We start from the raw sequence: 16,728 nt of genomic DNA, 5'->3' as shown, positions 1-16,728 counted from the left end.
TTTTCCTGCAAGGTATCGAGCTTCTTGAGTGTTATTGGAGCCACACTCATCCATCCCACTCCTGATTTGTGCCTTGTAGGTGGTGGACAGGCTTCGGGGTGTCAAAAGCTGAGTTACTCACCTCAGAATTCCCAGCTGTTGATCTGCTCTTGTAGCCACAATATTTATATAGCTGGTCCAGTTCAGTTTCTGATCAGTGGTAACCCCCAGCAATGGTAATGGCATTGAATGTCAAGGGGAGACGATTAGATTCTCTCTTGTTGGAGATGGTCATTGCCTGATACTTTTGTGGCATGAATGTTACTTTGAAGCATGTTGAGAAATCATGAAGTTTTGTTTATAAGCATTCAGTTGAAATGTCATACAAATAACCTATTTAACTGCGCTGCTTCTGTTATCACAATAACCCTACTGTCAGTTTGTTAGGATTGAATATCTCCTCCAATACATCTTGAGTATTCCTTTCAGAATTATCTGATTATACTTAAATTCTATAATGTCATTGTTTTTAAACAATTTACCATCATAATGTGTCAAAATCTGGCTTGTATAGCTAAACAATATATTGTAACTTATTCTAATGAGATTTTAAAATTACAATTTCAAATGGAGAATACTAAACCACTTATTAAGGCACATGGAACTGCATCATATCATACTTTTAATTCCAATTTCTTGATTAACTTTGTCTTCACTTTTTGGTCTTGCTGGTATCTTACACTTATTCACTTTGGATTTCTCAATAAAACTAATGCACTATTTATGAGTGTTCCCAATTTACATTTTGGTATTTATATGCTTAAATAATACAAGAACACAAGAAATAGGAGCAGGAGTAGACCACATGGCCCATCGAGCCTGTTCCGCCATTCAGTAAGATCATGGCTGATCTTGGGCTAGAACTCCGTTTTCCTGCCTGCTCCCCATATCCTTTAATTCCCTGAGAGACCAAAAATCTATATGTATTCAATGACAGAGCATCCACAACCCTTTGAGTGAAGTAATTTCTCCTCACCTGAGCCCTAATGATCGGCCCCTTATCCTGAGACTGTGCCCCTGTGGTTTAGATTCCCTGACCAGCGGAAACAATCTCTCTGGGGTCCACCCTATCAAGCCCCTTCAAAATTTTGTAAGTTTCAATACGCTTGCCTCTCATTCTTCTAAACTCCAGAGAATATAAGCCCAATTTACTCAGCCTCTGTTTAAAGGACAACCCTCTCATCCCAGGAACCAATTTAGTGAACCTTTGCTGTACTGCCTCCAATGCAAGTATACCCTTTCTTAAATGTGGAGAGCAAAACTGCACACAGTATTCCAGATGCGAACTCACCCATTTCGCCATAATAAAGTTATTGTACCATATAAGGTAGGTAAAATTATGTTCTACATGTTTTTTTTTTAAAAAGCAGATTAGATTGCTGATAGTTCACTTTCTGGATAATTAATCCTTGAAGGCATTTTAATTATTTCAAATGAGTCAATGTGTGACCTATCAATCACCCTGTACCCATTGATAATTTGTATTAATGTTACCTTTGGCATGATTGACACCAGTAGAGTTATGTTTATAATGTAACTTATTGATTTTTGAAAGAAGAATGTAATTTAGTACTCTTGTACATGTGCTTCCACTTTTTCTGTAGTGATGGCCTGAGAAAACAATGCGTTGTGTCAACAGACTACAACCAATCACCCAACTTAATGGTTTAATTTTTCAGGTATCGCTCCTTTACCTTGCTGTCCTCTCAAACTAAAAGCACTGAAAAGTGGTTTTAGTGGTTTGTACCATCATAATTAGCTTAAATGTTTTCTTTCCTTTCCAGTTTGTTTAATTTTTCTTCTTAAGTGTTTTTTGCTTAGAAAGTGCTGATTGCCAGTTTTAGACTCTCCTGGAGGACTCACTAATATAGACAATGGAAGGGAGAAGAATAATCATTTACATTTGAAGTATTCCAATTCCTGGAATGTCCTAGATTAATGGTTGTATGAAGTTAATTCAGCTTTTTGCATGGGCGGGTGCAGTAACTCCTCCAAACCAGTTGATGTCTACTAGACTCACTGTTTTCACTTCATTTGTTGCGAGCTTTATACTATTTGAGAAGTCATGTTAGTGGAAGGCAATGGAACACTTTTCCACTAATGTATACAAATCAGGATAACAAAAATGGTGATGGTTCTGTCGCTAAGGCAACTTTGGGATCTATCCTGCACTTAATTTTCATTTGTCCTTGTGATAGCAACATACATAAGTTGTGTCATTTGTCATTTTTGTCAAAATTTGATTCACTCATCTGCATCTGCAGAGCTCCAGAAAGGATTGGAGTAAAAAGTCTCTGTTGGAACAGAATGATCTGCACAAGCGAAATTGTAGTGAAAGGCTATTCTTTGTTTCTTTGAAAGTCACTGCTGTGTCAAAGGATTTTGTTTGCGTGAGAAAAATTTTATATAAGTTGTAAGAACATTTGAACATGTAATTTGTTTCAATTAATTGGCATGTGTAATCTGTGCCATGATTGGTGAGTGGTTTATTTTTGTAGCATGTGATGCCCCTTTTTTTTATTTCTCATAGCTGTGGGTCTCAGTGGTAGGGGATAAAACTGTAATAACAGCTTGGAATAAAACAATTCGATTAACTCATTGTTCCACAGTTCTGCATATTGAAGTATACTACAGCTAGAAAAAATGAATGTGATTGTAGCTCTTCCAGCTAAATAGATTTTTTTTTAACAGAAATTCATTGGGCTTTGAATTTCTTGTCAGAAGGAGCAGACAGGGAATGTTGTAACAATAATTTAACTGTTAAATGTTCTACTTTATTTTTGACATTTATTTTCACCCATCACTAGGTCCCATCTTTTCTATTTCAATCACATAACAGTTCTTGGCCCAGAAGAAAGACAAGCAATCTGCTCCCAGTCTTTAGCCAAACCATTCTTGAGCCAGGCTTTTGGGTCTCAAAGTGGCCTGAATGACTCACTGTTATTTGTATGCATGTGTTTTTGCCAGGGTTCCACTAACTGCAGAGAATCCTCCTTTCTGATCGACCCTTTGCCCTGATGATATGACCTGGCATCAGAAACTTGCAAGTTAAATATTTGAAATGCCAAAGAGGCTACAAGCTGTTCTCCATTGCTTAACCTCCCATTCTTGGTCTCGTGTTCAATAATACTTTTTACATTTTCCTTATCCTTGGGTATTGTTCCCATCTTTTGCAGAACTACCATCAGCTTCCTATTTCTTAAAAAGCTCAACCTTCACCTCTGTTTCCTTTAAATGTAATCTAAGAAGTCTCTTTTTTTGATTGCATCATTGCATTCAACTACATGCTTACCAATGATTTCTTTGCATGACTGATCTCATTCCCATTGAACTTTAATTGTCTTTCACACAGTTGACCACTCCATTCTTTCCCATTGCCTCTCTTCCATTGTCCATATCTGTAGCACTGTTCTCTCATGGTTTCACTCCCACTTATTACATTTCCTGAAATAGTTTCTGGTCATATATTGACAATAATTACCCCAGGGTTCAGCACTCAGACACAGGCCGTTCATCGTCTATGCGATATCCCTTCGGAAACATCATCTGTAAACCCAGTTCAGTACCTACGTGCACGCTAATGATGCCCAACTCTTCAAATCTGCCACTCTGGGATTGTTGTTGTACACTCTGACAAATTGTTCCACATTAAGTCACAGTAAGTCAAAAATTTTGACCACTCAACATTGTCATGGACAGAATGTATTTGCCCTCGTACTGCCTGTAATCAGTGTTATGATCCCAGTTGATGATGCAACTGGACAAACCTGATCCCAGGGTGGAACCCGACCTGATAGATCCTAACTTTTATTTATTTGTTTAGATACGTGGAGAGTAGCTACTGAACAGAGTCACAGGAATCAGCTGATGAACTTTTAACAAAAGAATAAAACATTTATTAATCAAGAAAAGATTAACTATATTGCAATACTTCTTCACCCACAACTATACCTTTTACAGATATAAGGATAACACAAGTTACAAAAGCTACCTTATACTCTAATGTCCCCAGTAAGTACACAGTCCATGTAAACCAATTTGCGACCTGTGGTGAGGCGCACCATACTCTGAAACCAAGTGACAGATGCCACCCCAAACAGATGCTATGGATCTCTCCTCAACTCCACCCAGATACTTGTTACACCGTGAGCCAACTAGTCTCACTGAACTCCTTCTTTCACATTAGGGTTTCCAGTCTCCATTCTCCGAGAACTCGCTTTAGAATCTTCTTCCAAACCAACGCTCTCTTTCAGGTGCCTTCAGCAAGGATCCACCTCCAGAGTTTCAAACTCTCCTTCCGATGTTCCTCTTCCCTGGGTCGCCACATGTATTCAAACCTTCTTCCATGCATCCTCTTACTGACTCAGCTGTTAACAGTACACCACTGCTTCACATGCCCATAGCAAAGAGTTACAGATCTTCTGCTGTCTCTTCGGACCTTCTGGCTGCTCACAAGCCATTCTCGTTTTAAACCTGCTTCCTGCAGTGTTTGTCTCTTTAAGCTCGAAGCTTGGAGCCTTTCTCTGCTCCTCACTCTTAACTTTGCTTAACAGGACCTTTTCCAGGTTGCTGTCCTTCCTTTGACTAGACGGCCTTGGGACTTTCTCTTGTTCCACTCTCCTGGAATTGGGGACTTTCTTCTTTAGTTTAGGACTTGCTATCTGTCCCTTTGCTCCAGTCTCTCTCTCTCTCTGTGGCAGCTACTTTCAATCAACTTTGGATTGGCACTGGCTATCTGTCCCTTCTAGGCTGCTTCTGCATGGCAGCTGCTCCCAACTGAACTCAAACTGCTTTCTCTTTACTTTTTCTGTGTGTATGTATGTGGAAGTGTAGGTGGAGCCTGCCTCTCTGGACCCCTATTGCTAGGCAACAGCACAGTTTTTTCTACTCTTGTGTTTACTTTAACTTCTCTTAGGGTTGTAAAACTCTCATTAGAATTGCAGGTATACAAACAGCTTTAGACCGGCTGTCTCCCTCAAAAATTAAACTAAATCCCAGGCTTCGCCTTTTAACCCACAAATGGAGAAAAATATAAATTAAATTTAAAGATATACCTTATTCCTAACACCCAATGACGCATAATATTTGCTTAAATTACCTCTGTTTCCTAACATCAGTGAGTTTTGTATGGAAAGAGGTGTGTCTTTTCTTACCCTTGAAGTGTGCATTCCAATTAAATTATTCATTAGTAAGCTTCCATGAGTTTAAAATAAAGAAGGTTATTTATTCTTGCACACTTAACCTGAATTAATACAATGTCACACGCGCACATGCATGCACACATACGCACGTTAGATATAGAAAATGATTGTGCACTTTTACAGATTACAGTTAATTCAGTCTTTTATTTATGATTTCTGGTTTCTCACGTGGCAGGCCTATGGTTTCTTGAATAAATTCAATGACTTAAAGTTGAAGTGAGGGATTTGTAAAGTGAAGGGTTCACAGCAGGTTGCAAGGTTTCTTATAGTCTGATACCTAGGAGGTTGGTTCCCAGGTGAACTTTGAAACTGGAACAGGATAAATATTTCAGCTGCTTGATAACTTGCACCTAGCTTCAGAATCTGGTTCTCAGACTGGCTGAAGACTGGTGGTCTTAAAAGGCAAAGGTGGCATAGCCTCTGTCTGTCGGTGTCCTTCTGCAGTCTGCCCAGGTCTCTTCTGGGTCTTGGAATAAAAAAGGATCTCGGTATCGGAAGTCAGTTTCAGTCACATGGTCAACTGCCATTGTCCACCCAGAATGGTTTAAATTTAAAAGGCCATTGATATATAATAGGAAACAGATGGCTGTCTTTCACACTTAACTGGTGTTGTAAGTTTTATTTTGTTGCACTGCAAGCCTGGAGACATAGAGTCTATATTTGGAATAGACTTCGAACAAAGGCAGGTGTGAATTCCACAGATAACATTCATCTTGGTATGTCAATTCCAGGGGAGAACCCTACCCGTGGCTGTTCAAGCTGGAACCTTCCAGAAGCTTGATAGTCAGCAATAAGCAAAGGTCATCTGTCCCTTAGGCAGCCATCTTAATGGTTCATCAGTGCCGTTTTAAATAAATAAGAGTTCCAGAAGCTTCCTCATGAGCTCTGTCCATGTGTAAAGTTATGAATATGACCTCCCTTTACTGGACATGACAAGTGGCAAGCTTGAAGTTATTCTATTTGGTATTCTATTTGTGCCTGACTTATCACCTGCTGAAAAATTGTACCCATTGATTCATAATTTCAATGACTTAACCTGTTAAATTCTCTTGATTTCCTGTGGCCCCACAAATTAATTTTAGGAGCCTCGTTCTTAATTTAAATCTCTCCAAGAACTCAGTCCACTTCAACTGCGAAATTTCCAACCATATGTCGAAGACCGCACAAGACTTTGCTCAGGATTACTGCATATATTGCTTTGTTCCCTCTATGCTGCCATCAGAGGTTCTTTTTTTTCAGTTACTATTCCGTTAGCTGCTGTCATTACTTTCAAAAGCATCTTTGAATTCAGCCTCTCCCTGCCTTCAAAAGCTCTTAAAACATTTCTACAACTCTGTTTCACCTTTCTCCCTGCCTAACTTTCTTCCCACCCTGTTAAGTATCCCATTCTCTCCTGTAAAGCACTTCTGAAGCAGTCTTGTATGTAAATGACGCTTATAAGTGTAAATTGTCAGCATCAAAGACAAGATAGTACATATTATTTTCCATTTGGCTGGCACTATTCACCACACCCAAATTGCAGTTTTATATTAGCTCTAAAAGGTCATGGTGGTCTTCTGTGGAATATATTTGAACACCACTGGTAGAAATCCAGTTTTATGTTGACTATTTTTAATAAGCAATGTGTCCCAGAGTTTGTTGTGAACATGACACTTAAATATGTCTCATTCAGATTGCTTTGTTTGATTTTCTATAAGCTATTTTATTTCCAACAGAACCGTATTGGAGCTGCAAGCCAGTTGCAGTATGATGTGGGAGGAATATTATGTGATGCACACTCATGCAATGGATTGGTAGTTTCTGGGTAAGGAAATTTGAATATTCAGAGATTATAACAATGTTGCAGAACAATTAAGAATTTCTAGATACTGTATAACTGGAAGTGACTGAAAAGCAGAATCTCATGAAGGGATGCGAAGAATCAGTTAATCTCATAAGGTTATAATTGTCTTCTGAATTTTGAGATGGTTTTGAATACTTTTTGAGGTATACTTTTTGCTTAATGCATGTAATTTTATTGCATTTTCAGTGAGGATTATGTTTACTGCAGTGGATGCTGCTGCAAAGTTTGCACCTTGTAAATTGTCTATTTTAAAAGTGTTGCATAATCTGTAATTAGTAGAAAAATAAGTTGCAATATCTCCTTTTGTAGTTGTTCACTAGCTTTAGCTTTATATTTAATAACTATATGCCAGTATTATGACAGTACGTAATGGTTATTATTGGTAAAGCAAATCAAAATTAATATCTAAATATAAACAAATAGATGCGCAGGATTAGGTTTTAATGTAGGCTCTTCAGCCTGGTCATGCAAATGAAGTGCCCCTTTTAGTGAAAAATAGGAGAATTATCTTTGATTAACACTGCATTCTTTGAAACTGTTTATGTTAATCACAAGCAGTACAGTTTTAATGGGCAAGTTATTAAAAAAAATACATTCTTGTTTTTTTTTTCTTATAGAAAAGAACTTTAGATTCACAATTAGTGTCTTGGTTTTGAAAATCCAGTATGTTGGTAGATTAACCTATGAATATCTCAAAGCATTTTCTCCTTAGTGCAGAAATGGAAAAATATCAATGAGGACTGTTGTGTTTTTAAATGAGTGCAATGGGTATGCCATTCCATAAATTTTGCCCAGGACAGTGGGGAGGACTCCCCTGCTCTTTTTCAAAATACTGCCATGGGATCCTTTACATCCATCTGTGAGAATGTTTAATGTCTCATCGAAAGATGACTCCTCCGACAGTGCAACATCCCCTCAGTATTATGATGAAGTATCACCCTGGATTATGTGCTCAAGTCTCTGGGGTGGGTATTGAAGCCACAACCTTCTGACTCAGAGACAAGAATACTATTAGTGAGCCATGACTGAGGCATTGAAATTTTGATCCTGCATATATTTTGAAGTACTGTTGGAGTGCAGGATATGAGTTTGTCTCTGATTAGCTCTATGACAAGTTTAACAAATTGCTCTTAGTATTTCACCGGGGTGATGGAAAGCTTCCAAGTACAGATAAAAGATATTTGCACAGCGATGGAGGGAAAATTAATTAACACATCACATTAAATTGCTCTTATGCACTTGTGGCAGTGAGTTAATCTGTACAGGCAAAAATGGGAGCACATAGCTGTCTGCTGTCAGTTGGGTAGTAATGTGCATCATTGTGAGTTTGGGAGTTCCTAAAGAATAAACTGATTTAGAATACAGAAAACTGCACAACTTTTTGTATTGCTGTCAATTATTTCTCCTTTGGTTCTGCTTTAAACAGCCTAATTTTGCATTTAATTTGGGCTTGTTTACTAATGAAATATTACCTCAAGTTTAAAGTCATATTGTCTGATATAATTGATGACACATATTGATGAATGGCTACTTAAGACTCTTGAAAAGTAGCTGCAGTAGCTGAAGGAAAATCAACAATAATGAATAGTTCTCCAGAATATTAAATACAATAGCTTAATAGTAATAGAAAAACAACAATTAAACAAGTATGTTCGAGTTGCTAATTCTTTCTAATTGATTATTAAAAAGTGATAATTATAGTAATTTACTTCAGATTCAGCTAAGTCATGCTCTCTGTGAGCTTGAGCTGATTTCTTCTTGAAAGCTGTCCAACTATCAGTAAGGCGAGTAATGAGAGATTAAATTTAGTTTCAAAACATTTGGTAGACAAACTTTAGCAAAGAAGACAAATAACTTTCTGTAGTTTTGAAAATGGGCTTCCAGAGACCTAAGAAAATGGATCCTTATCTCAAAAGTTTTAATAATGTATGAACTCCTTTGTGACCCAGATATGTTGCTAAACTGTGCAGCTGAGACTCATTAATACATTTGATGATTCTCACTTATATTTTGTCAGCGATTGTGCTTACCTGCCAGTTGCATCATTCTGCAATCATAAATGTTTGAAAGCTGACCTCTGTGATGTGGATGCCCTATTTAGAGTTCATGACTGTAGTAAAGGTATTGCTTTGCAATATTAAATCTGAGCTAGTGTTACCTTTCATCCTTTAATGTACGTAAATGTTTGCTGATCAGGAAATGACAACCCATGGCACAAACAACATTTTATGAACACCTGTTCGTACAATGATGTTGTTGACAACTGCCTTTTTTCTTTATCTATTGCTGATTTTTGTGTTGATCCTTATATGCAAGTGATTTATTAGATTGTAACAAAACAGATCAAGTTATTGTTTTTACGCATCAGGTTAGAATACTTTAGGAATTTTGTTACAAATCGGCTACAGGACGTTTCTGCAGATGTGAAACAGGTCTGGTGCAAGCTCGTGAGGCACTTTTCCGTTATAAGAGCTGCTGATCGGAATGGCTGAAGTTTGTATTTTGACTGCATTCTAAAACATAAATGCCCCATGCTCAAGGAACTGAAAATGTTAGTCTAAAAAGTGCTAGTGGTGTAAGGTAGCCAGCCTCAGTGAGGTAAATGGGGTTACTCTGCCTACTATGTTTCCACTGACAGTAAATGGGTCTCTCCATTCCATAATGGAGCCCAACACAGCCCATACCTTATCTTGAAAAATAAAAAGGGCAATAGCAATACATTGATATTGTTGTCCTTAAACTGGGAGGAAATAATTGTGCAACATAAAAGCACCTTTTGTCTATATTGTTGCCAAGCACGAAATGTTAAGTCGCTAATGAGTAGTTGCTTTCATTGACAGCAACAGATACATTGCAACAGGCCAAATGGCCCCCTTTGCCATCACATCTCCTGCTGTGATCATTCTAGCATTCTATTCAATGGGAGGGAATATAGTGAACTATAGGCCAGTTATCCTAAAATCAGCAGGAAGTAAAATGCCAGAATCTACTATTTGGGATGAGGTAACAGGACACTTAGAAAATCTTATTTTGATTAGGCAGAATCAACATGGCCTCGGTTACTGCGGTGGCAATAATTCGGCCTACTGTCTCCTCAAGGGACTCAGGAGATGTAGCTCTGCCTGTCCCCATTGGGCCTCTGTTGCTTTGTCTTGTTAAGGTACACCTCCTCTTGCAAGAGAGGGAAAAGTGTCAGTGAGTGTGTCGCATTGTGTTTGGTGGATGCCTGTCATAACTCAAAGCTGGAATTTTGTGGGTGAGGCTTGCAACAGTTTTAAGTGTGTGAAGGTGAAATGGAGCACATTAATGTTAGAAATGAATCCTGATTGCTGATGGATGTGTGATGGCAGGTGTGTGGGTGCATTAAGTAGTCTGTGAGGTTGGTTGTACAGTGGATAGGAGATAACATTTGAAAATGCTTTCACTGACCTTGACACTCATGTGAGGTCATTGAACTGTTTGCAGAACTGCAGCCAGGTTGTTGGAGCCAGACTCCTTGCACTGATCTGAGTTTATCTGCTCCCAGTCACTGATTTTCCTGGAGGGTCTCTGGCAACATGAACTCTCTCCTTCTCTCAACCTTCTGAACTAGAGACTCCAGAGCCGCATCTGAGAAACTGGGAGCCCTTTCTTTGACATGCTGCTCCATTAGCACCCTTTAATTCATCTGAAGGACACTTTTAAGACAGCTCCAACATCTCTGCAGCCAGAATGCATCTCCCCTTTAAGTGGCACATGCTGGCTTTAGGAAGTGTTGGTTAACTTTATCTTTTGCTAGCCTTGCATGCACCTGGGCCCCCTGCAGAATGTGCAGGCAGTCAGCAATATGTTTAGTGATGGGCTTCACACTGCAATCATGGAGATGAACAGTAAATACAAAGTTTTTACCCTGCATGCATCATCTCAATTAACGTGGGGTAATAGCGTATTGCGATCCCCTGCCCATAAACTGGCACTAATTAATTTTTAGCCCTTGTGCCACATGAGAACTCTTCAGTTGAATCGATTGAATCAATTCTGTTTACAGACGCCGAGGATACCACACTGGATCAGAAATAGGATTAGAGAAATGTCTGCTAAGAAACCCAAAACTTCATGGCAACTATCAGTGAGGTGAATGACGAGTATTGTTTCTTTGCTGCTGACAGCAAATATGGGCCAGCTACTTCACCTCCATTTTAGAGCCATAAATTGGCCTTGTTCCTAAATGGTGCAGGCACAATTTCACACAGGGACAACTGGAAATTTCCCAACCATTATTTCATTACATCCTAAACTGGCATCTTGAGCTAAAGTCCCACTCCTCTTCCTTTGCAATGCAACTTAAATTCTTTGCATATCGACTTTGCAGCAAGACCAGGGAGAGGTTAAAAGTGGAGGCCAGAGAGTGAGACCGGCAGGAGGATAAATGAGAAGGCCACAGTGAGAGCACAGCGAGACCGGCTGGAGGGTAACAGAACAGGCCCAAGAGAGAGCAGAGCAAGACCGGTGGCAGGGATAAATCAGGAAGTCCAAAAGTGAGAGCAGAAGGAAACCGGTGGGAAGATAAAAAAAAAGCAGGTCACAGAACGAGACCGGTGACAGCGATAAAAGAGCAGGCTCTAGTGGGAGCACAGCGAGACTGGCAGGAGGATAAAAAAGTAGGACCGAGAATGAAAGCAGAGCAGGACCAGCGGGAGGATAAAAGAGCGAGTGGGTTCATAACTGACTGACTATTTTAAATTAAAAAGTCAGTTTGATGCCACAGGAAAGCAGGCAAGTGATTATTTGGTGTGTATTTCTCTCTTTTTTTCTTTTTCTAAATTTAAAGCATTAATTCAAACTAGGAGCTGGTAAATGTAAAAATGTCAATTAGGGTAAGTACAACTGTAAGTGAATTAATTAGAATATTAGCACAGAATGGGTCTAGAGGCATTAATTAAAATTAATAGTTTTAAACCAGGTGCTAACTGGGTTGTAAAAGAGAGAGTTTATTTTTTTAGAATAATTCCTGCGCCATTTGAAAACTTTGAGACACGTCACATGTCTTGGGAACCATGTTTATAGTAAGTGCCTCCAGTTCCTTCAGCTCAAGCTCAGGATTTCCGAGCTTTGAGGGGCAGCTGGAGTCACTGTGGAGCATTAGGGAAGATGAATGTTCCCTCAATTACATGTTCCAGGAGGTGGTCACCCGACAGGTGAGAGTCAAGGGTAGCCGGTGGGTGGCCATCAGGAAGAATAGGAGGAGGCAGGAATTACAGGAGTCTTCAGGGTGTGTGCCACTCTCAAAAGGTGTTTGTCATTGGTGAGAGTGACAACACCTTGAACAACAAGGATGATATATGCTTAGAGGCACAGGGCAAGACCAGAGTACATAATGAGTGCTTTGTATTGGTGTTTACCAAGGAAGAGGAAGCTGGCAAAATATCGGTAGAAGCAGTGATGGTAGAGATATTTAATGGGGTCAAAATTGCAAGGCAGAAGTTACCGGAAAGCCTGGCTGTGCTTAGTCACCAGGTCCGGATATCTTGCATCTCAGGTTGTTAGAGCAAGTGAGGGTGAAGATAACAAAGGGCTTGCCATAACCTTCCAATCTATCCTAGGGATGGAGTGGAGAGGGGTGTGAGGTTAGGGCCTGAGTGCGAGCTCTCCATAGAGCAATCCATCAGGTGAAAGCACTGAAAGGCCTGCTTCTGTACTTAAATGACTCTGTGTCTCTGTGACTCTATGACATATGATGCTTAAGATCTCAGATGTGAGTAAATGAAGGACTTATGATGTTCCAGCACTGAGGTGCTTTTTGGGCCTTTGTTAAGGTGCATTGTATAATATTGTGAAGATGGATTTTTTACTTATATATTTTTGGGAATATGGTGATATTCTGTACAATAAATAAATAAATAAAATGGCTGTGAGTGAGCGTGTGTAATTAAACTGAGGGAAGGTTAGGAAAGACAGTTTGTCTGTGGGAGCAGAGAATTGAAAGGTAAAGGTGCTAAATGCATGCATTTGTAATGAGAGGCTATGGTGAAGTTGAATGTATAAGTAAATAGGTTGGGTTTAAAATTTGCATTAGAAGATAAGTAGGAACTTGACTTTTCATCTGTTAAGTTTCAAAGGGAGTCTAAAAGTGACAAGGGACTTTTACAACTTACAAAGGTTTCATAGATAAACAAGGGAAGGTTATTAAATTTTATTTTACCCGAAAGTGGAGGCAGTAGGATGACATGAAAGATTTTTATATTTTGGAAAAAGTCAGTTCAAAGAAGCGCTTAGAACATTGGAGTCTAATGTCAAAGGGGAAAAGAATATTTAATGAAAGATGTTTAGTTAAGTCGTGTTGGCTATGTGAGAGAGATGTCCTGGGACCAGCTCTGTGCTGAGAAAAGGTGTGAAATCTGAAGCAGCCATCCAGTTTCTAGCCAGAGAAGTCTTTGTTTTCAGAAAGCACTCTGTTTCTGAATTTCCTTCAGTTCCACAGCAGAGTGAGAAGTCATGTGGTATACTTTCTTAAAGTAGCAGCAGTTTTTGCACTGAGTAATATTAATGGATTTTTATGGTTAAAAATCTATAAGGGAGTTGTTGCCAAGTAGTTTACTTATGTGTTTTGACCAAGTGTGTTTTTGTGGGAATGTTTGGTAAGACTGTTTACTGTGTAATTTTAAGCTTGTGTGCGTAAGTTTGTTTTCTTCTTGTTAATTTTCTAGTTTTAAACGTCCTAAAAGTGCTACTGGGACTCTATGCTTCTGGGATTAGTAGTTTTCCCCTCGTTTTCAAAATACAAAAAAAAAGTTATGATCAATAAGACATTCCCCTCTGGGATTTGATTTGCTCAGCAAATAACATCAGCTGCGGTCTTGACAGTATCATGCGTTAATAGAATAGTTATGGTAATGAGTTAGTGGTATAGGTCATGATGTAACAGTGACATCAGCAGTCCTATGCTAGAGATTCTGTATAGCAGATGGACCAGTCTGTACTCAAGAGATGTACCAAGTAGCTTATCATTTATTAGTGTACATGTAAATAAACTAGTTTGAAGTAACTACCTGAGTCAAACCGCAGTTCCTCAAGATAAGGTAGGCCATGCAACCAGCATACAAAACACATTGTTGCATTGAAATAGAGAGAGCTTTAACCTACAGTTACATGACTTGAGAGTTTTTGATGCTGACAGTGGAGATGTAACTTGATATTGATCCATTCCCAGCACAGGCCCTTGACGAGCACAAAAAAGTTATCAATAAAACTCACCTGAGGTTTGGAGCAGTAGATTTTAATCATTCATCTGAGCTGATAATGTCAAACTTAGTGGAGTAATTTGGAAAAAAGTGGATTTAAACTGTGGCAATCAAAGTTGCCCATAGAAGAAGACACCATTATCATTAACTGAAGTACTTGTAAAATTTAAATTTTGCATGAAATTGAAGTCTGTATGAAATAAGAAATGCCATTCAGACTTTAACCAGTCCATTGCTAACATTTCTTAACTAATATTCCATCTGCACATGGAGCTTCACCTGTACAATGGCTCCAGATCAACAGATATGCGAATTTTGAAAGCTGAATATGTAAAATATCATTAAGGAGCTATACGTAATTCATGTTTTTTTATGATTAACATAGGATTTATTTTCCTAATCTGTGTCCCTGGGGAATGCATATTAATTATGTGCTAAGATCAGGAAAAGAATGCAGAGACCTGTTATGGTGGGTCTTCACCCCTTTGCAATGCCTCAGGATTTCTGGGAATTTGCTGGTGGCTGGCATTGGGGAAAGAGGAGTAACAGTGATAAGCCTGCACCTACAATGGGTGTAAGTCCAGCATTGCTAGGGTAATGTGGCAGATTGAAGGGATGCATTCTGAGCTTTGCTTGGTGAAGTAACTTCAATGGGGTGTCCACATGCAAGGCCATCCTACAAAACTGATGGTAGGAGTTTGATCCAGGACACTTCTTGTAATATATAGCCTGAATGAGCCTAGAAGCAGATCAGAAATTTGGAACTTTTTTTTTTTAAAAACTTCTGGTTGGTTCTTGGACACAAGCCTTCTGTCTGCTATTGTCCAATAGCAGCTAAAGCCTCTAGGTTAGAGGGAAGACCAGCTCTTCTTTCTTGCCCCAGATTCCCAATCCCTGTTGGAGAACTCGCCAAAATTCATTGTGGCTTGGTTTGGTTGGCTTGCAGCACACCCAAGCCTGTTCAGTGGCAACTTGGAGAGGTGTGGCAAAATTAGGTAATTACCTTAGTTCTTTACTCATAAGGCTATATAACTATCTGGTTTTCAGTGAGCTATCAAGTCCAGTAGTTCCAAGCTTCGATCCCTGACTTATGCTGGTATAGCTGAACTCAACCGACTAGCAGTTTGGCCGCAACATTTCTGATCTGGAGAGGAAAATTCAGCTAGGGTTCCCTTTCCTGATGACTATCCAGTGACCCCTGCTGGCATAGTCTATGTGTATAGATATCAGGTGATAACATATTGGATGTATATGTCCTCCATGGTTACGTCTTCTGCTAGCATTCATTAACTCTGCTCACACGTAAAAAGTGACAATTTGAGTAATCTAGAAGGTCATCTGTATTCAACACTTGTATCTCTGCGAGAGAGGACAGATAAAAATTGTGAGGAAGATACTCAAAATAATACAATTTTCAAACATTTATTAGAGTCCTACATCTGACTGTAAGCTATAACATAGAATGTGATATTGAGGATTCCTTGATTAAAATTTTTTGATAAATAATTGCTTTAGTTCTTGTGGGTGTGGTGTACCTGTAATAATAACAGCTCATCACCATATTGGTTTACTTACCTGACTTTTTCATTACAAGCATGCATTGTAAATGCTTTTAAAAGCTGCCAATTTAATGGGACTAAATCTAGTTTTATGATAATTCCATAAGAATCTGTCAACAATTTGATTCAATTGCATCCATCTCTTATTTAATTTGCCTCAAATTAGAAAATTTCAGTAGTACAACTCGCAGGTCTTCTCCTCCCCTGAGACTTTCCCTTTTTCTCATCCTGCTAATTTACTGAGTGCAATGAAGGAGAACAGAGCAGAATTTCATTTATTGATTTGATGAAATATGAACTGTGCAGCAGTACAGTCCCGTGTCTTTTTTCTCATGATAATAAAACCTCATGTTTACAGTCTGACATAAGCCAATTTAATCCAGCCTATGTTCGGACGATCTTGTATATATCATTAAAAATTTATCAAGTGGTAGAAGTGGCTGTATACTCAGTCAACCCTTGATCCTTGCCATCTGAGACTGTTGACTGTGGTTACCTCATTCTTAATCAATGTTGTACATTCCAGATTTTCTTTTGCTTCATCTTCGACTTGCTGTCATTTAAACCCATTTATAAAGCACTTCGTAAATATCAACCATGGTTGTCCATTGTACCATTCTTACTCTGTCTGCAACTTGGGATAATGCAGTAATTGATTAGTAATTTATAATGCAAGCTAGTTCGCACACTTTTTAAAAAAAAAAGTAATCTTCATAATACACAATAGATGTCACATTGTGTACTTTTAAAATATTTGATAAATGAAAAATATTTTCTACAATAATTTGATTCCTGAGAATTGACTTTCTATCTGCAGCCCATTTTAATCTCTTCAATTCCCCGTATTGTCTGTTAAATAGAGCAAA

General features: G+C 38.7%; 1 protein-coding gene across 1 annotated transcript in view; it reads left to right on the top strand.

Annotated features, from left to right (window-relative positions):
• fbxw8 (F-box and WD repeat domain containing 8) overlaps positions 1 to 16,728 on the top strand; it is a 165,141-nt gene that overhangs the window by 13,272 nt on the left and 135,141 nt on the right. The window contains exon 4 of the mRNA XM_078554028.1: positions 6,956 to 7,044. Coding sequence (XP_078410154.1) covers positions 6,956 to 7,044 — 89 coding nt within the window. The remainder of the gene's footprint in view (positions 1 to 6,955; positions 7,045 to 16,728) is intronic.

The sequence above is a fragment of the Cetorhinus maximus genome, chromosome 12 (genome assembly GCF_964194155.1).
Source record: "Cetorhinus maximus chromosome 12, sCetMax3.hap1.1, whole genome shotgun sequence".
Lineage (NCBI taxonomy): Eukaryota > Metazoa > Chordata > Chondrichthyes > Lamniformes > Cetorhinidae > Cetorhinus > Cetorhinus maximus.
This window is presented reverse-complemented; position numbering and strand designations above follow the sequence as displayed.